The sequence below is a fragment of the Wyeomyia smithii genome, chromosome 1 (assembly GCF_029784165.1).
Source record: "Wyeomyia smithii strain HCP4-BCI-WySm-NY-G18 chromosome 1, ASM2978416v1, whole genome shotgun sequence".
NCBI lineage: Eukaryota > Metazoa > Arthropoda > Insecta > Diptera > Culicidae > Wyeomyia > Wyeomyia smithii.
Window position 1 is genome coordinate 1138872 of NC_073694.1, and position 22182 is coordinate 1161053.

A 22182-nucleotide genomic window follows, 5' to 3' on the forward strand; every position below is an offset into this window, starting at 1 on the left:
CAGCGATGCAAGCGACGAACTGTCGCACAAAACGGAATAAAATTTTTAACTAACCCGGCTTTTCAGAAATAGAACTGTACTTCTCAACAGTCTGAGAGCGAATGATGATGATGAATGAGCAGCTCCGGCTGAAACAGGCCCTTATATAGGCCAAATAGCATGTTTTCAATTGCAAGGTATATGATCCTGTCGACCGTGCTTGGGAAGCAAGCATATAACGACCAATCAGAGGTCGAATTTTTCGTTTTGACAAGGCTTGACTATTTTCAATAGTACAATAGTGTGAATAATAAAATTACAATTATCTTATTTTGGGAAGAATCTTAGAAGGTTTTCCAATCTATTGCTGCAAGAACGAAGGAAATCCATCGAATACTAACCGATTTATTAGCATTTGAAATTGGACATATTTTTCACTTTTTTCAGTTTTAGATTTTCATTTCACATCCCTATGTAGCTGAACTTCCTGAGAGAAGTATTCTACTTCAAAAGATCAGAATTAGTTAAAATGTTATAAATTTTGTTATAAATATGCGCTATATCTGAGTATTTACGCTTCCCAGCAATTGCATTCCCTCTTCCAGAGCTCCACCGATGTGTTGTCACTACTGCCTCCATCAATAAACTCTTGCCAAGTGTCAGGTTTGGCATCATGGATTAAGCGCTTGCTTTCAGTTCGCAGTTTTTGATATGTCTCTGCAACTTTTTCCTTCCCCGGGTGATCTACAAGCAGTCCTTTTTCTTAGCCTGCAGAGCTATTCGCCTTGCGTTAACCGCTACTTCAACCTGCTTCAACATCTAGTCGATCCCGCGTCGGTTCTGTTTCGGGCTTCCCCGTGCTTGATTATGACTTTTTAAATTTCCCAAAAGAAAAATAGGATCTCAATGCTTCGCGAGGCATCGATTAAAGACTTTTTGAGGTTATGGATCCTCTCGTTGGGAAGGTAAACGACGGTTATCGTCACCCAAAAAGTGTAAGTGATTTTACTAAAAATTAGTGGTAGATCTATATCAATGTTAAGGTCAGCGGAATCATACGGCTGTCGAATACCGATGGTCTCTGAATGGTAGATATTTTGACGAGTTTATAGGGTCCACTTATATTGTCCGCCGGTCAACCTTGCGTATCTCTTGAAGCGCCAAAGCCGTCGGTACGTAGTTTCGAACGATGATCATCTCCACATAACGAGATAATTGTAGAAATCGTTGACGTTCCATCGCAAAGCTAGTGTTGCCTTGATATAGAAGGTTGGAGTGATGTTTCTTCGGGAGTTAATAGAGAATGACGGGTTTGGAGAAGGATTTTTCGGTATAAAGCTTTCGAACCTGCTTGGATTGGAAAACCACACCGAAGAAGTTCGACTGACGATGTGGTTTGGTGGATTGACGATCCTCGTCAGAGCTCCACAGTGGAAGTAGTTTGCGAATCCGCTACTGCCGGTATAGGTGACAAAATTGCAGGGAAAATGACGGTGTAGTGTCGTCGATTTTTTGCTCTTCATAGGTCGTATTGTCCGGATGCTAGACAATGATGCATTCTGATGGAATGATATTTCGCCTGGTCAGTCGATCTGATCTGCGGACGTTGGCTAAAGCAGTTTTATCGAAGGTAGAGTTTGCTACTAGGTGCCGAAGGATTACAAAGGAGGTATAGATACCGCACCAGATTACCGGAGGTCTTATCAAAATTCTTGCACTCCACATTGTCCTGCGGCAAGACCCCCTTGTCCGTCCCGCTTCCAAATGATCCTTGAGTCGTGACTCCCACGCTGTTGGCGTTTTTGGGCGCTTGCTTCGGGTAAATTCGTGTAAAAACCCACGTAAAAACCGTGCAAAAATCGACCTTAGTGTAATACAATATGTTGCACGTTTCGGGCTGTGGTGGAGTACGAAATATATGGCTGTGATCGGGAACCTTTACGTGGTTGAGAAAAAATCAATATCTATCTATCATTCCTCGTGCTTCTAACGTATTGGAGTGCTATCGGCTTTTAACTTGCACATAAAAATACGATATCACTGACTAAACAGAATATGAAAGCATTTACTTTCGAAATCTAGCGCTCGAGACCTTTCGAAAAAATGATCATTCAGTTGTTTAGTTACCTTGAGTAGAGCCGTCTGCTGTTCAAAATCGTATATACTGATCACAACCTTTGTGCTGCCCCGACAGTAGGGAAATAAAGGTATTCTGACAACACACACTGAAAACGATTGCGCTGCTGCCAACCAGGCAAATGATATGTTTACGCCGGAAGCAAATTCGGAAAGCCAGCTGATCCTGGCATACAAAATTCACAACACTTCATCAAAAAGGATGTAACGCCTTGAAAGACAGTATGAGGGTTAGTTTATGAACATACACACGGAGGTTTACTAAAAATGGTTATACGTAACCGGATTAAACATGGATCAGAGTGAATTATTCGTATTATATACCGAACAGAAATGCAAAGAGAATGGTTTATCAAATCGAAACTTCAATCATATTCCGCTACAGATGCGCAACAGTAATTTTCATCGCAACATGCTAATACTGTGGATAATATTCCAAGAAATTGGTGATAAAAAACCATTCAATACATTTCTCTATCTTCTAAATGTTTGTAATGAATTCTAAATCTATTTTTCTTCTGATAGTTTCGTATTCGTGGCACCATTTATAATTAAAGTTGGATAGCACCCTATTCTCTTCCAGCTTGGATGACTTTACAACGAGTCTCTGGCACGCTTAAGCACGAAGGGAAGCTCTTCAGATTCAGCACACAAGGTTAGCTCCGGACCGGTCTGGAAGGCTCCTCAAGTTATCCGTAGGATGTCGATGTAGACTTATTCCAACAGCTTTCGTACTTTTTCCTCATCTCTGCAGATAATTCCCCATCGGAAAACGCTTCGTATTGAGTGGTAGGTGTCTTTGCATAGGGTATCCCAAGAACTCTGGTCCAACGGAGCTTACACTACCTTGATTATTCGACAAAAGCAATTCACCCATGGAAATGGCACAATTAAATTGGTTTCGACGTAATTGTTGGTAAATTTCCAGTATCGGTGCGCTGATGAACTTTTCGCCCATCTATAACCACATACTCTTTACTAGTGAACAAAAAAGGTCCCGTGTCGACCTGTCATATTTTTTCTCTTTTTTTTGTACAACAATACGAATAAAACACGTTTTCACAGCAAAGTATATTTTTCACGTTTTCTAACGCGGATTACAATTCCCTGCGACTATATTTCTCTGCATTGGCCGACAGGTTTTGGTCCCAGTATCAGACCGTGAGAATTGTAGCGTTTTTGTCGCGAAATTCGGAAAAGTTTTTTCGGTCGACGGCGTTAGGTGTTTTGTTCGGTTCGTGCGTGTTGTGTGGTGGCAAAATGGCGGACCTAGGAAAGTTTTCGTTAGTTAAACTTAACAACACGAACTACGCTACATGGAAATTTCAAATGGAAATGTTTCTTGTGCGAGAGGACCTTTGGCATGTCGTTGCACAACCAAAACCGGAACCGGAGACATCGGTATGGCAAAAAGCTGATAGAAAAGCTCGCGCTACGATCGGCTTGTGTCTTGAGCAGACTCAGTACACCATAATAAAAGATTGTGCTAGTGCTGTTGCGGTATGGAATGCTTTGAAAGCATACCATGAGAAGTCGTCGACAACTTCACAGTTGTCACTATTGAACCGGCTGTGTGACACCAAGCTTCCGGAGGGCGGTGACGTCGAAAAACACTTGCTTGAGATGGACTCAGTGTTTGAGCGGCTTCAGAATTGCGGACTGAATCTGGATGAAAAATTAAAAATTGCGATGATGTTGCGCAGTATGCCCGATTCGTACCATAGTTTTGCATCGGCGTTAGAGGCACGACCCGATGAAGAAATAAAGTTGGAATTTGTCCGGTCAAAGCTGGTGGATCAGTATCAGAAGCGATTGCAAAGAGAAGGGAAACAAGTTGTTGGCGAACAGGTACTGAAAACGCAAAAGGTAAACAGAGACATTGTTTGCTTCTTTTGCAAAAAGCCCGGTCATTTCAAGAAGAATTGTCGGAAGTGGCAAGCGGCAAAAGATAAGCAACCGGTACCAGGGCCTTCTGGAAACAACGCAGGTAGCTCGGGTCGGAGCAATAATCAGCCAGTGAAAGCGAAACAGGCTAACTCGAACACAGAAGCCGTGAGTTTTTCCGCGCAGGAGGAGACTCATGTTATTCGTTCGGCAGTGAAGCAAAATCATTTCTGGACGATGGATAGTGGTGCTTCGTGCCACATGACTAGCTGCGACAGTTTTTTCGAAACCCTGGACGATTCGTCGAGTGTGCAGGTTATGTTGGCGAACGGGAAGTGTACTAAATCCGGTGGGCATGGCGCTGGTACCGTGTCAGGTTTCAATGGTTCGGGAAAGCAGGTGAATATCCGTCTCGATAATGTCCTGTACGTACCGGAACTCGATAGTGGACTCCTGTCGGTAGGTAAAATTGCCGATAAAGGCTTTAATGTTATATTTAAGCAAAATTGCGTTGAGATCCATGATGAGTCCGACAAGATTGTCGCTATGGGTGAACGTAATGGTGGATTATATGTGTTGAAAAATTCGGAGCATGTTGCAGTAGCTGCAGGTGGTAGTCACACTATGCATTGCCAGCATACGTGGCATAGACGATTCGGTCATCGGGATCCAACGATTATAGACCGAATACAGAAGGAAAACTCAGCTACAGGTATGAAATTAGTGAACTGCGATATGAAAGTCGTGTGTGAACATTGCTTGGAAGGGAAGATGGCGCGCTTGCCGTTCCCACAGCAAGCAGAACATAGAGCGAGTCAACCACTAGAGCTCATTCATACAGACCTCTGCGGGCCAATGAGTAACGTTACACCTGGGGGAAACAAGTATTTTATGGTGCTCATAGATGATTTCAGTCGCTATCTTGTTTTGTATTTGTTGAAAGATAAGGCGGAAGCAAAGGAATGTATTAAAAGCTTTGTCAGGTTTGTTGAAAATAAATTCCAGCAGAAACCACGAATAATTCGTTCTGATCGTGGTGCAGAATTTGTTAACAAGGAGCTACAACAATTTTATCGCGAAGAGGGTATTCAAATGCAGCTGACTGCTGGCTATTCCCCCGCAGCAGAATGGCGTCGCTGAACGTCGGAATAGATACTTGCAGGAAATGGCAGTATGTATGCTGCTGGATGCAGGACTGGGAAAGCAGTACTGGGGTGAAGCAATTGCGGCGACAGCTTACATTCAAAATCGCTTGCCTTCGCGGGTTGTACAGAAAACGCCAATGGAGTTATGGTGTGGAGAGAAGCCTAACTTGAGTGAGCTAAAGGTCTTCGGGTGTGAGGCGTTCGTTTATGTGCCTGATGTTAAACGTAGCAAGTTGCAGAGCAGAGCCGAAAAGTTGACCTTCGTAGGGTATGCTTGTGGATCGAAAGCGTACAGATTTCTCAACAAGCGTACGGGAAAAATTACCATAAGTCGTGATGCGAGGTTTCTCGCGCTCGGCGTGAAGGTGCAGGAGGAGCCAAGCAATAGCTCAAGGCAGAAAGCTGAAGTGAGTGATGGAGATTCAATGAAGAATCGGGAAATTGGTGATGTGCAATGTGGAGAAAATGGCGATAATCATGATTTAGTGAGTGACTCTTCCTCGGACATGAATTCGTCAGATGAAGAATACCATGATATTGATGACACATATAACGAGGCTGGTAGTGCTAGTGATGAACTGCAAGGGAGAAGATCACAACGGGCGAATGCCGGAGCTATACCGAAACGGTTTGATGATTACGTGGTAGGTGTTGCGAAGATTCAGGAGTGTGAACCAAAGAATTTTAAGGATGCAATGAAAAGCGTGAATAAAGAAGAGTGGGTAAAGGCAATGAACGAAGAATACCAGTCGTTAATATCGAATGGCACGTGGACTCTCGTTCCATTACCACCCGGTCGTCACGCGATTGGATCGAAGTGGGTATATAAAGAAAAGAAGGATCCAACGGGGCAAACAATTCGTTTTAAGGCACGCATGGTTGCTCAAGGTTATGCGCAACGATTTGGTGAAGAATTCAGTGAAGTGCATGCACCGGTAGCACTGCAACAGACATTCAGGGTATTGTTAACTGTTGCAGGACACCAAGGCCTTAAAGTGCGGCATGTTGACGTTAAAAACGCGTACTTAAACGGAGTGTTGCAAGAAGAAATTTTCATGCGTCAACCTCCGGGTTATTCGGTAACGGGCAAAGAAGAACTAGTGTGCAAATTGAACAGAAGCCTCTACGGACTCAAGCAAGCCGCAAGAGTCTGGAACTCAACCGTTAAGGAAGTGTTGGTCGGCCTCGGTTTTCGTCAATCGGAGTCAGACGCTTGTTTGTTTACCAAGCAACTAGCTGATGGCGTGTGGATCTATTTATTAATTTAGACCAAATTAAGCGACTGGAGAGGCAACTACAACAGAGTTTTGACATTTCATCTCTCGGTGAGGTGAGCCATTTTCTTGGCATCGAAGTGACAAAAGATTCGGATGAGTTCTACGCAATCAATCAACAGTGTTTTATACGAGAGATTGCGGATCGGTTTGGGCTTATCGGTGCGAAAACATCTAGATATCCGCTAGACCCCGGATATTTCAGACAGCAAGAAGATAACGTTCAGTATCATAGTCTGGTTGGTGCGCTGTTGTACGTAGCGACTAACTCAAGACCAGACAAAGCAGCATCCGTGTCAATCCTCAGCAGAAAAACTAAACAACCAATGCAGCGAGACTGGGTGGAACTAAAGCGAGTAGTACGTTATTTAATGGCTACGCAGGATTGCCAGCTGAAATTTAGCAGTGATGCAACGAAGAACTTGGAACTGATCGGGTACAGTGATGCGGACTGGGCTGGGGACACAACCGATAGGAAGTCCACCAGCGGCTTTGTGTATCAGATTGGTAAAGCAAGCGTAAGTTGGGCAAGCCGCAAACAGGGATGTGTAACAACATCTACCATGGAAGCTGAGTATGTAGCTCTCTCGGAAGCTGCACAGGAAGCGGTTGGGATGCGAAGACTATTATTGGAGTTGGGACACAAACAACAATCTCCTACAGTGGTCAATGAAGACAATCGTAGCTGTATCGATTTTGTGTCGCTTGAGAGGCAGAATAAAAGAAGTAAGCATATCGATACGAAATACCATCATGCCAAGAGCCTAGTTTCTAGTAAGACGATTCAACTGTGCTATTGCTCGACGGAAAATATGGTGGCTGATATTTTTACCAAGCCACTAGGATCAGTGAAGATGCAGCATTTCAGGCAAATGCTTGGGCTACGTCAGAAGAGAGAAGAAAAGGAATCAGCGAGGAGGAGTGTCGGTAAATTTCCAGTATCGGTGCGCTGATGAACTTTTCGCCCATCTATAACCACATACTCTTTACTAGTGAACAAAGAAGGTCCCGTGTCGACCTGTCATTTTTTTTTTTCTTCCTTTTGTACAACAATACGAATAAAACACGTTTTCACAGCAAATTATTTTTCACGTTTTCTAACGCGGATTACAATTCCCTGCGATTATATTTCTCTGCATTGGCCAGGGATTGGCCGACAATAATACCATTATAAACTGTTCAAATGATTTCGTTCTTTTCATAAAAGATAGATTATCAGTTATAACATCCACTAGTGTTGAAACTCAATTTTCAAAAAAAAGGCGCTTGGTTCGGTCTGGTCGCACGCCGACCAGTTCAGGATGAGTTTTTCAGACCTTGGGAAGCGTATTACAGTGAATTTAAACCTAATTTTAGTGCACTACCTTTTTCGAGTTTTCCAGGATTTCGCGTTCTTCTCAGATAGTGTACAGTGGTTTTGATCTTAACTTGATTTATACTTTTATTCGGCCGTTTCTGTTCTTTATAAATGTTTGGTTTTTCGATTCTAAATTTATTTTGGGAAAATCACTTTTCTCTCCTGAAATCCAAAAAAATACTTTTCATGCAAATCCCAGTTTAACTGTTCTGAGTTCTAGTTAAATTGAACCAAACTTCTTCTTGTTATAGAAGCGAGCAAGTTTGCATCATTTGCATGTGCATCAAACATTTTCATCATAAGGTGACGAGCTAGTGAATTAACAATTATAGGCCATGAAATCCCGAATAGAGTGCTGGAAGTAAAGTGAATGCTAGCAGACTTTATTACCTACTTATTAATGAAATCAAGTTAATGAAATTGACCGTCAATATTTGAAATCTGATACAAGTTGTTACATGTTCTTGAAGGTTTTTTTCTCTTCTGAATAAAAAACAAAACATTTGCTTGTATTTTTTTATTTCAAATCAAACCCGATCGAACATTCCGACAGCTTCAGATTGAGGACTATGACGACGAAGGCAACACCAAGAGCTACTTTCTGCATTCATCGCCATATTCTGAAGGTAAGTGTGTAGACAAGTTTTTGTTTTTTTTTTGTTCCAACAATTGCCCCCTGTAGTAAATTCAACACCAACAACAACAAAAAACAGCTGTTAACAAGGTGGACTTGCAAACGCGGTGAAGCCACGCTTCACCAAGTTTAAACAAATCAAATCGGCTCACGTAACACGCTGACATACAGAGGCGTGGAAAAGTATGTTGCACTTGCTGTACATATTCACCAAATTCAGAGAAAGAAGAAAAAATAAAAGCACTTTCGCACTCACTTTTTCTCTTTGTCACTTACAATCCACCCACGCTGCATATTGCTGCAATATTACATGTAAATAAGGCACTATTTTCCGACTCTTTCCTATGTTCGCGGGTTGCGGTTTCCTACCCACCCCCAGATCCCGCCGTCAATGAAACCGTGCCAACCTCAACAATTTCATCGCGGCTTTCAGGCTTCTTTCGGGACGTTCTCCAACGGTTAGGCGTTTACAAGTACATCGTGAACTATCGAAACCGACAGAAGGATGGAGCTGGACTGGTTTCGAAACTTCCCCACCGCTTTCATCCGAAAGGACTGCGTCACTTGGTGTCATCAGTCGAGGGGGATCAGGTGACGACTTCGGCAAGTGCGACCACAGCTGGAGGAAAGCAGAGACCACCAGGGCCGACAAAGTCCTCGATCGGAAGTCTGTTTGATCAGTTCAAACAACGCATCAAAGCCATCTATCCGGGCACGGTCTGGTGCGGGGATGGCAATCAGGCCAAGAGCGAAAATGACATAGGGTTTTTCTACCAAACCGATGTGTGCTGCCGGGCGCACGACCTTTGCCCAATGTCGATTGCCGCCGGGGAGCAGTTTAATCGACTGCGTAATAATGGGTACTTTACCAGGTCGGTGCACGGTTTAATGTGATATTATAACCAGAAATTGGTGCACGTGATGACAATTTTTTGCTTGTTTTTCAGATCCCATTGTGACTGTGATAAGCAGTTCTACAACTGCCTGAAGAACGCCAATTCGCTGGTCGCGAATCAGATCGGCTACACGTACTTCAATCTGCTGAAGCCTCAGTGCTTCCGGCACGAGCATCCCAAGGTTGTCTGCTCTAAGAAGTAAGTTCAAACGCACCCTCGATTGGGAGAGTCAATGAAAATGATCAAGTTGAGTTTTCAATTCGGATCATATTGATCTAAAATTTTGTATGAGCAGTCTTTTGTTATTTATTTTCGACTGGAAAAGCATGAACATTCAAGTTTTATTTTGTTATTTCGACTCAATTTCCGTTTTTTTTTCAATTACTTTTTATTGAGTATTCATATTTTCAACAACCTAAAAATGTATCTTGCCTTCTTACTTCTAACAAGCATTTATATTCGCCGTTCTGATTTTTTTTTCTCCTTTTTTGACCACTTCTGCCTATTAAATAGAAACATTTTCAGCCAATGGACGAAGACATGTCGGTATTATTTGGTTTTGGTTATTTTTTCGAATTTGGCAAACCCTTCAGACACTTTGTTTTGTTTTTTTAATTTGTTTGTTTTTTTAATTTGTTAATTTTTCTTTAACCCTTAGAAGCCTGTTTTCTGCAATTCAAGATTATTCTATTTTTTTTTTTACCTTCAGACTTGGAAGTGTTTTTCGCCATTCTTTGTGATCATATTATTTTTTGTTTTTATTTTGTCCTTTAAAACATTTTCTCATCATTTTAAGCGCTCGTAGGATAATTATCTTCTCTGTCCTTTGAAAGTTTTTGAACCTTTATACCTGTTAGAAACTTTTTTGCCATTGTCAGCTTATTTTAGGGAGCATGCATAAATGACGTTCCCTTAGGATTCTTTGTCTCTTTGACTTCAGAAACTTTTTTTGACCTTTAGGTTGTTTGTGTTAAGTAATTCAAGGAAATGGGGGAAGGCGGTAAACATACTAAATATTGCTTCTTATTACATAGGACAGAAGAGGGCTGAAATCTAGATTTTTAGCGCTACGTATCTAATGCTAACCTGATGACACTGTTTTTGTAACGAAAGACGTTCAAGCTTTTTCACATTTTTAATTGATTTTAGAAGCCAGAACTCGACCTGAGAGGTTATTTATATTTTTTTCAGCAATTTCTGGTTTTTGAAAAACTGCCAAAAATTACCTTTTCCAACCCATTTGGGTGTTTCAATCTTTGGATGCGCGTGGAACCAATTAACCCTCTAATGCCCAGTGCCGCCTTTAGACGGTCTTCATATGAACTTTTAAAAAGCTTCAATAAGAACTTAAAAAATGTTTATAAAGCTTCATAGTGATTTTTTTTAAGTCCGTCTAAAAATTAATTTGGGCGCTAGAGGGTTAAAATTTAATGAAAATGGGCGGGATTAAGTTTACCGAGTACCTGACGCAGAACAAAACGAACGCAAAAATTAATTCACATCCGGCGAACCATTTTCGAATGAAGTCGTCACTCACGACTCGTGACCCTCATTTTTGTTCATTAAAATTAATATTTTCTGTTTTATGAATGAGTGCTGGGATCCAATATTCTACCGTTGATATTGATTTACGCTTTGAGGAGGCTTCATCTTTCAGTTGCGTTACTCTTCCACCACTCGCGCCACCTGCTCATGGTCTGCTGAAGGATGGTGTCTCGATTTATTATCAAAACGCTCGTGGATCACGCTCTAAAATCGACGAAGGGCTCATCGGTGTTACTATCCATTATATGTAACACGTTCGAACAGGTTTTGATCAGATTGAAGTTTATATGCCTCCCAACCGCAGAGGAGCCCAAATTAGCATCCATAACTGCATACGTTCAGTAGAAGCAATTACCTTCAACCTTAGTCTATGTGATCTGGTAATGTTATTGGTGATTATAATTAATCAGGTTTAGTGTGGAGCTTTCCGATTAACTCGCTACCAACAGGTGACACTCTGAGTTATCATATTTCAGTTGCCTGCTTATCTCTGCTAGATGATTTTGATGAGCAGGGCCTCGTGCAAACTAATCCTGTTGTAAACAGAAATTTGCGCCTCCTCGACTTAGTCTAGGTCAATAAATGTGTGGTCCCGGTTTGCTGCGTTCGGGAAGCTGCTAAACCATTCACTCCACTTGATGCTGACCATCCCATGGCTGCGCCTATTCGAGGAATTAGACAAACGAAACATTTAGAACTGTCGCGGAATAACGTCAGCTCATTCGAAGGTATTCCAAATTATCGTCTCTGAAGCGTTGTTTGCTCGTAGCTCCCAATACTTTTTCGTGAATCAGTATGGCTTTTTCCCGAAAGATCTGTAGCAACGAATTTGCCCCGACTTTGTCATGAAACTTGAGCCGTCTGGGAGATGGGGAACAAATAGACAGGCCTGACAGCTGCTTTCGATCGAGTCGACCACGGAATACTACTGAGTAGAATCGAGAAACTTGGGATTACTGGCGATCTCACAAAGTGGATAAAATTGGTTCGGAAGAGTCGGAATATTTCACCAATCTTATCTTAGCGATTTAGGTCCCCTACTCTTCATTCTTTTCATCAACGAAGTCGCTACTTTACTGCCAGCTGACTGTCGCTTACTTTAGACAGATGATGTGAAAATATTCGCGGTAATCGAAGCCTTGTTCGACTGTCTAGAACGTTTGATCAACGTATCAACGTGTCCTAAACCTTGATTGTAAACTGGATCACTAGAATCGAATCTGTCGAGAAAAAAATGCTTCGCATGCTTCCCTGAATAGCCCGTTAGACTTGCCTTCATATGAAGCTCGATGTTAGCTACTGGTACTTGCAACGCTTGAGCAGGGTCGAACTACAGCTCAAGCCGTTTTCGTTGCTAAAATCTTATCTACAGCAGATGAACCTTTACACACCTGAGAGACCACCCTGCACAAGGGACATCCTGTACCTCGAGCCGAGCAGAGTGAACTATGGGCTGTTCAATCCAGTCCGATTTATTGCCGCAAAATTCGGAATTATTTTTTATATTTTTAAATTTTTTTTATTCTTAAGATCCCAAAACGATTTGAATTTTTTTTGACGTGGGACTACGTCTTTGTTTACTATACTGAGATGCATTCTGTAAAACTGGAAATGAAACTGGCAAATGTTGCGTCAGATTTGAAACGTTAATAACAGTAAAAACACATGACGGATAACAATAACCAATATGTTGTTGAATAGATAAAATGTATATCAATTTTGTAATATGCTAGTTATCACTCTAATTTCATTGCTAAGCGGTAAAATTTATAAAAAGTTTCAATGATAAATTTACGCGAACAATGAACCAATTACATGCAAGCATTCCTAGCACAGACGACGTGAATGGACACCAACCGTTCCCTGTGATATTCTCTGTTTCAAAATCGAAAAAAAAAATTGACAGAGTCTCCCCGTCCCAATAGGTCAATTTATTTTTGCTTCCATGAGCTTAGACTAATGTGATGTCTCGAAGGTAAAAGTTTTCCGAAAGTTTGAAACAATCCTCATACTTGAACAATTCCTAAACCTGCTGTCAGAACGTAATAAAAACTGATGTCCTGAAAGAAAACATGCTGGTATAAGCACTAGTAACAGTGGAGCAGAAAACCGCAGGTCTCTCGGCGTCTATGGTTGCAACGGTTCTCTTCTATTCGTACTGCAGCGGTACACTTCCGTTCGTACTACAGCGCGCGGTACTATTCGTATTGCAGTGGTACACTTCTGTTCGTACCTTCGTACATTTCTATTCGTGTGCAATCGAGGAAAAACTGCAATGCTGCTGCTGAAGTGATTGACAGTTTATTTCATATATATGATTACCATAAATTACTCAACAAGAATTGTACATTTTTGCAACGGTTATAAGTTATATTTATTATATTTTATATTCGATATTCACTAAATAATCGTGACCGGATAGTATCGCAAAACTGAATTCCCAAATATATAAATTTATAGAAGAGTAAGAGCCGGATAATGCTTGTGAATTTTTGATCCATTTACTAAGATTCATTCCGAATTTTTTCTTACATTTCAGAATTGTTAGATGATATTTCATTATTCTAAACTATTCCATGATAAACGTTTATTAGCTGTTTTCGTAATACAGCGAATGTAATTGTAGGCAAATGAAAAAAATTGTCAAGCAAAAAACAATTTTTTTGCTGAAACTTGTTGAAAATTTTTTTACATATCTTCTTATGTTTGCCAATTGATGAACTTTCGTAAGGGCTCCCATATTATTTTGAAGGTAAGATCCATATTATAAATATGATTTAATCGAAGTTAAATAAGACAAAACCATTCATTATGATAACGTTAGTATCAGCGGGTTTGGTTTTTGAGGATATAGAGTTAATTCTGACTTTGACGCATTGCGAGAAATTCTTGGTGCTTCTTCAACAAGAACGATAAGCTTGTGTTTTGTCAAATGTACAAAAAATTCTACAATATACATTTATATCGCCAAATATAAACGTTATTTTTTCAAGTGTTGTTGATTATATTTCTAAGACGGAAAATAAAAGTACGTAAGTCACCGAGCAAACACATTGATTCTGTTTGCGAACTTTGTATATTTTGGAACAAAAAATCCCATTATTACAGTATTTAGTCCCATGTCACCATTTCATACAACCCTAGGGCTGTATACCTTGTATTATTTCATAGACTACAGAAACATTTTTTCGATATTCTGAGCTTTATCCGGGATTAGTTTTTTATGTGTTTCTTGCCTTCATGAAGTTTTTTGCTATCTCAACATAATTCGAATATTTTTTTCAGTTCCTAGTATCGTTATTTCACCATTCTGAAATTATTCTGCGGTATTTTTTGTCTGAGATCATTCTTTTTTTGCTCTTTCAGTTTATAATGTTTGCATCAAAAAATCGGACTATTTTCGGAGGGTGATAATTAAGTTTGATTAATTTTCCATGGGAAGTAACTATATTACCTTACGTGCAAAAAATATTCGACACCCTTAAGAGCGACCTTCTAGCAGTTAACCAGAGCATTCACCATGGCGGATTCTCAGTTTTTGCGACAAAATTGTCTGAGTAGATTCTACGCTTCAGCTTTGCCCAGAAATTTACGACAGGATGCAGCTAGGGGACGGCTATAACTCGGTCCGTTTGAAAGATAGAGGAAAACTTTCACCTACAAAGTTGAGCAAAATTGACCGCAAAAATAAGAAATCTAACTTTGGATTTCATTGAAAATCTTGGTCACGCGCTCATCGACTTGGGTACCACATCGATATTCAGGCTCTCCATCTCCACCAACGATCGCTTCGAGTAGTGTAGTGGGCCGATGCCAGAACTGGCCAATAGAGATCGGGTCGGGTTTGATGTTTTTGAAACCCGTATCCGACCCGAGCCCGATTTTTCGAATATTTGAAACTCAAACCCAACCCGATCCCGAACATTTTATGTTTGCAAACCTGAACCCGAGATTTTTTCTGGGGACAATAGACATCATAATCTTTTAATTTTGCTTACGAATACAGGTCGGGTTCGGGTTCGGGTTTCGGGCTTTCAAATCCGAAATCTCTACCGGCCAGAACACCGTGTCTTCACCCTTGTGGTATTTCTTGATGAACGACGCAACGTCCGGCAGGCACTTCATACTAGAAATCTCCCCGTTTACGGGCAGTTCGGAGCGAAAGAAGAGCGGCTTTGACATCCCCTTCTCGCTGTGCACTTAGTGTGTTGTTAAATAAACTTCACCTCGAAGCTCACTGTCAAGCTTTCGATACTCTGATTGTTGTGAATAGTACCAAGATGTTGTAGATGCCGCAGCGTGTGTATTAGGGTGCCAGCCAAAATGGTCATCTCGAATTTCAAAAAAAAAAAACCCTATACAAAATGTTCACCTGCTCGAAAAAACACCCTGTGCAAAATTTCAGCTCAATCGGACTTAAAATGGGGTGGCGCAAAGCGATTGAAGTTTGGCTTTTTTGAAAATCGAAAAATCACCCAAGAGGGGGGGGGGGGGGGTACGTGAAATTTCGATTTTCGAAATTTTTTTTTTGATGCCAAATTACTTAAAAACGCACGAAACGTCAAGAATTGGTGTCATCTGAAAAAAAAATTTTTTGCTAAAATTTACTCTCTGGGACTTAGTCGTTTTTTCAATTGTGGAAGGCGGAGTTCAAAATGTTTAGAATTTTTTTTTTTTTAAATTGATCACTAGTCTCTCGAAATACCTTGTTTAATGATATACACTATAACTAGCATCGAATACATTATGTTTCATTCGGTTGGTTCATTTATTCGGCATAGGGTGGTTCATAATATTGTGAAAAATGAGTATAAAATAAAAAAAGCACTTCGGTTCGTTTGATTGGTGTGACGTCTTCGACAAAGTTGTAGATAATAATTCTGCATTTCCAAAAAAATTACATTCAAAAAATTATTCATTCAAAAGTTAGAAGAAAGATTAAAAATTAGTTATTCAAAAGGGCTCATTTGTTAAAAACTTGTTTTTTTTAATAAAACCTACGAAAGATTACCAAAACAATGAAACCAGTCCGATCATATAGAAATCAAGAAAAATAAATTATCGTTTTTTTAAAAAAAAACCTGAATTAATCCACCTAGCGGTCGGACCCAGCCTTTCTCATTCAAACTTATTATTTGTAAAAATAGATTTTTATGAACGCTTCAATCCAATAAATGTGTATTCACTTTTTGGGTTCTTAAATAATGATGTTCTAATAGAAGTATAAAATATGAAATTTGACGTTATGTAAGTGCTCAAGAAATAGCGAAATAAAAGAAATGACTCTTAATTTCGAACAATTCAATCACGAGCGATACCGGGAACATTCAAATGGTACGATACCACATTTAAATTATATATTATTACATTCAAATGGTACAATACCACATTTAAATTATATATTATACATACATTGATCAAAGCAGGTATAGTTTTGAATAGCCTTTGAATTTCTTTTCTTTCCATAACTTTTGAACCACATATCAAATTGTTATGAAGTTTGTTATTTGTAAGTTTGAGAGATGACTCGTTCGTATGACACTAGTTATGTTCAAATAAGTCGTGTAATCTTTGAGATAATAGAATTTCGTTGTTTTATTAACAATTTAATACATAACGGTTGCTTAGTTCGATTATAATCAATTTAAATGGGAACGTATAAGGCAGCTAAACTTTGAAACCACGTGTTAAGTCATAATTCATCAGTTAACCCTTAACTAGCCCGTTCATCAGATAATACTATTGATCAACGGTTGTGTACTTTCTGAGATAATGAAGTTTCGCGATTTTCACAATTCGGTACATTACACACGAAGTTACAGTTCGATTACAGTAAAATTCAATAGGGTGTTATGAGTTAGCTAGACCTTTCATTTGACACTAATTTCGTGAAAATCGGTTCAGCCATCTCTAAGAAAAGTGAGTGAGTTTATGTATTCTTCGGAATATGTTTCTTTTCATAGCTAGATTTCACATTTTTAAACATAACAGGCAAACTAAAAGTCCGATTGCAAAAAAAAATAAAGAGGGTCTTATGGGGTAACTAGACCTTTCATATGACACTGATTTTGTGGAAATAGGTCCAGCCATCTCTGGGAAACATGAGTGAAATTAAACAGTCTTCAGAAGAAGTTTCTTTTCATAACTTTTGAACCACATGTTCAATCTATATAAATTTCAAAAGTTAAGAATTTTTGAGATAGCCCGTTCATTTGATACCAAATTTGTTAAAATCGGTTGTGTGGTTTCTGAGATATTGATGTTTCGTGATTATTACATTTTTAAACATAACCTCTGAAATAAAAATCCAATTAGGGGAAGTGCACCAGTTATGGCAATAGTTTGAAGGATGTATCAGTCTTTTGAATATTTTGGTTGTAAAAATACGGATATTTTTATGTTCATGGTGTTCATTTTAAGTTAACAACAATTATAATTCATCATATATTAAGAAACTGAAATTTTCTATATTCTTTAATGAAAAAACGCCGCAGAAAAAACTCTTCCACCGAGCCCCAGTTATGGCTATAAAGTTCTTTTGTTCGCCATAGAACTGTACCAGTTATAGTCATATCGAAAAAAAAAAACATTGAATTGAGTTTTTATATCCGTCACGTACAATTTTACCAGATAATGATCAGCAAAAACATGTTATGCTCAAAGGGATGGCTTACAGACCACGTTAGATTGTTTAAAGTAAATACGCACAGACGACCTCTCCTATGCAAGATGTATTTCTATACTAAATTAGAACAGTGAAACATGAACTGTGGTCTGACCTCTTATCTCATTAGAATTCCCCCTAACAATAATGTTTATATTAAGCAGCTAATCAATTTGGTCCCAAACAAGAAACTGACACTCAAGGAATAAAATTCATCGGGGTATATATCACAAGTTATACAAAATCTGCTAACAAGAAGTAATCACATCTAAACTACGGCTTAGTTTTTCGTTTTAGTTTTGGAGCTTGCTTTTTCGGCTTTTTTACTATCAGACTCCTCTGCTTTGGCCTCTTTCATTTCCTCGCGTTTTAATTTCATCGCCACGCGTTCTTGAGCTTTTTGTTTCTTCGAGCTTCTATAACCTTTACTTATCCTTTTCACGTATTTCATCAAATCTTTTCTTCGCTGTAAATCTGTAAGAACAGGGAAAAATCACTTTGAACAATTACGGGGCTTTGCGACGCGGCGGAGCTAGCGCCTTTTAAAAAATAAATGACAACCGTCGAGTATGCTCCAGCTTTGGCTTGCTGACTGCTTCTATTAGAATGCAGAATTCAAAAGCAAACTTTCAAGGACGGGAAGCGGTGAGCTCGCAGATTGGTTGAATTTCATGTACAATCCTTGAAGAAGTTTTTGTTCTCGAATTTGTAACATTTTTAATTTTGTCGCCGTTTGCTTTTCTGGTGCTTGTTCAACCTCGTAGACGTTGCGAGACCCGGTCTGTGCTATGACCTCCTTGGACTTGGGACGTAGGTAAAATGATGTCCCATCCCCATTTCATACTTTGTTAGGAATGCTCTATCTATGGAGCAAGTCATTTTTCGTAAGAATGCTTCTGGTAAAACCAAACCAACCACGAAGATCCTTCTCGGACACTCGCGCGCTAGCTGATGTTATAGCTAAAATCAAACGCTTATTGCAGCTTTTACAACTAAAATTTTAGCTAGTTACCAACCTGAAATGATAATGCTGTCCCTAAATTAAACAGAAATCACTACGAAAGCACTAAATACTCCGAAAAAACGTTTACCGATGGTTTGTTTATTTTCGTTTCGATATGGCGATAACTGGTGTTTCCCACGCGTGCTATGATCCATTCGCATGTTGCCAAATGGGGAACTTCAAATTATTTTGTACCGATTGTGGCAATACTGATAAAATGTTTAGTTCGATAAAAACACCACAATTTAACAGTTTATATGAATGGATAATTCAATTTCAATGCCAAGCACGTTATTTTCAAACTTATATTGTTATTAACTTATTCCTACCAGCGATTTCAAAATAGCATGTCCACTAATAAAATGATAAGAACTCGTATGAAATGGAGGTAGGGTATAAAAAACTTTAATTTTTTAGCAAAATAATTATGAACATTTATGTTTAATGATTGATTATCATAAAGCAAATAGCATTTATCATGTTTAGTAATTTTTTTCGATATTAAATATTCAATGTCTTTTAATTTTAATTTTTATGAGCAGTATAGCCATAACTGGTGCTATTGCTATAACTGGCGCTCCTACCCTACAATAAAATTTAATAGGGTCTTATGAGACAACTAGAACTTTCATTTGCATATAATTTCATTAAAATCGGTCCAGCCATCTCTGAGAAAAGTGAGTGAAAATAAAAATCTGCACACACACACACACACACACACACACACACACACACACACATACATACATACAAAAAATGCTCAGCTCGTCGAACTGAGTCGAGCGATATATGCCATTCGGCCCTTTGGAGCACTTCCATATCTTCGGTTTTGCAAATGATTGGCCAAACCTTTCTAGGAGAAAGGCAAAAAGTTAAAAAAATTATTGATTAGGAGTAAAATATTCGTGCTGAAGAAATAGCGAAATAAAAGAAATGACTTTGAATTTCGTACACTTCAATCACGAGCAATACCGGGAACGTACGAATAGCACAATACCAATTTTAAATTTTGTTGAGGCCATATGTTTTCATCAAAGCAGTTACAGTTTTAAATAGTCTTTGAATTTCGTTTCTTCTCATAACTTTTGAACCACATATCAAATTGCTATGAAATTTCTTACTTGTGAGTTTGAGAGACAACCCGTTCAAATGACACTAGGTATGATCAAATAAGTCGTGTGATCTTTGAGATAATAGACTTTCGTTGTTTTTATAATTTAATACATAACGGTTGGAATAAAAATACGATTAAAGTCAAATAAAATGGGAACCTATAGGAAAGCCAAACTTTTCATTTGACACTAAGATTGTTGAATTTAGTCCAGCAATTTTTGGGAAAACGAGTGAATTTGAAAAGTCACCGGAACATGTTTCTTTTCACAATTTTTGAACCACGTGTTTAATCACTATAAAATTCATCAATTAACCTTTAATTAGCCCGTTCATTTGATACCAATATTGTTCAAATCGGTTGTGTACTTTCTGAGATAATGAAGTTGCGTGATTTTCATATTTTGATACATTACAAACAAAGTAACAGACCGATTACATTGAAATTCAATAGGGTGTTATGAGGCAGCTAGACCTTTCATTTGACACTAATTTCGTGGAAATCGTTTCAGCCATCTCTGAGAAACATGAGTGAGATTGAACACTCTCTAGAACACGTTTCTTTAAATAACTTCTGAACCACACGTTCAATCTTCATGAAACTCAAAAGTTAAGGTTTTTTTAAGTAGCTTATTCATTTAAAACCAATTTTGTTAAAATCGGTTTAGTAGTTTCTGAGATAATGATGTTTCGTGATTTTCACATTTTTAAACATAACCTCTAAACAAACAAAGTAACAGACCGATTACATTGAAATTCAATAGGGTGTTATGAGGCAGCTAGACCTTTCATTTGACACTAATTTCGTGGAAATCGTTTCAGCCATCTCTGAGAAACATGAGTGAGATTGAACACTCTCTAGAACACGTTTCTTTAAATAACTTCTGAACCACACGTTCAATCTTCATGAAACTCAAAAGTTAAGGTTTTTTTAAGTAGCTTGTTCATTTAAAACCAATTTTGTTAAAATCGGTTTAGTAGTTTCTGAGATAATGATGTTTCGTGATTTTCACATTTTTAAACATAACCTCTAAACCAAAAATCCGATTGCAATGAAATTCAATAGGGTTTTATGGGGCAACTAGACCTCTCATTTGCGATTAATTTCATGAAGATCGGTCAAGCCATCTCTGAGAAAATCGAGTGAGATTAGGAGAGCGTTACATACACACACATATACACACACACACATACACACACACATACACACACACATACACACACACATACAGAAAATGCTCAGCTCGTCAAACTAAGTCGATTGATATACGAGATTCGACCCTTTGGAGCACTTTTATACCTTTGGTTTTTCCAGTGATTGCTATACCTTTCTTACCTCCGTTTTTTGAAAAAAAAAAATTATTTTCAATTTTTTTTTTAAAGGCATATTTTTTTTGGAAGGACAAAATATTATCTACAACTTTGCCGAAGACACTATGCAATTTCGACGGTAGACTTATTCTTAATTTTCAATAGAGCACTCTATGAGGAATCAAGAATATTTCTACAGTCAAAACGGTTAATTTGATTGGCATAGTGTATCTGGCAAAGTTGTGAATAATAACTTGGTTCCTTCAAAAAAAAATGTACCCTGTGAAAAAAAAAATTTAAAATATAACTTTTTTTCTGATTTCTTCATGGCCGGTTTCGTTGTTCAGGTAATCTTTCGTAGTTTTTATGAAAAAAATCAGTTCTTTTTAAATGAGCTGTTTTAGATAATTAATTTTTAACTTTCTTTAAATTTTTTTTTCAAAAAATTAATAATTTGTTTTTAGAGTGTATATTTTTTTTTGAAAGTCAATACTATTTACAACTTTGCGGAAGACGTCACACCGCTCAAACGAACCGTACTGGCTCTAAAACTATTTGTAATCATCAATACCTATCCGAAATAGCATTTTTCAATAGCTTTTCCAAAATGAGTTGTGTTTCAAAAAATTAAACCAATAGCACAAAATGGCATCTTTTGCCTATGAAAACGTCTATGCAAAGCTTCAACCAATGGACACGTTCACGTTCTGATGATGTGAACTTGACAGAAAATATATGGTCGAACTGTCAAAACGACGCAAACCCAGAAACTGAATAACATCGATACAGTCTTTTGTCCGATTATATAAGCCAGAGCACTGTGTGTTCAATCAAGTGTTGGCAAAGGACATTATTGTGGTAAATAAAACGAATAAATTGTCTGGTACAACATTCGAAAGACGAGTGCAAGTGTCTTAGAGAGTAGATTTTTCAAACAAAGTAATATAACATATTCCATCAGTTTCCACCGTTTCATTTAAAAGTTTAAGACACTTGGAATCGAAAACATTTTTCAAATATTCCATCCATGTACCTCCCGTGAGTGATTTTGCAAATGACATGAAAGCATTCAACATTTTCCACGAGACACAATCTTAATTTTGGTTGAGATAATTTTTTTTTTGCACAGAGTAGTTTAATACATTTTGTAAATTTGTTTTGTAATATTTTTCCATTTTACTTATAATTTTTCCAATTCAACATTGCCACCCTAACGACAATGATATAACAAATATTATATTTTC

General features: G+C 38.5%; 1 protein-coding gene across 2 annotated transcripts in view; it reads left to right on the forward strand.

Moving 5' to 3' along the window:
• LOC129718867 (uncharacterized) overlaps positions 1 to 22182 on the forward strand; it is a 40267-nt gene that overhangs the window by 14069 nt on the left and 4016 nt on the right. Inside the window, exons 2-4 of one of the 2 annotated variants that reach the window (XM_055670046.1) lie at positions 8329 to 8401; positions 8789 to 9281; positions 9357 to 9503. In XM_055670046.1, coding sequence (XP_055526021.1) covers positions 8329 to 8401; positions 8789 to 9281; positions 9357 to 9503 — 713 coding nt within the window. The remainder of the gene's footprint in view (positions 1 to 8328; positions 8402 to 8788; positions 9282 to 9356; positions 9504 to 22182) is intronic. The other variant, XM_055670047.1, reaches the window with a different exon arrangement.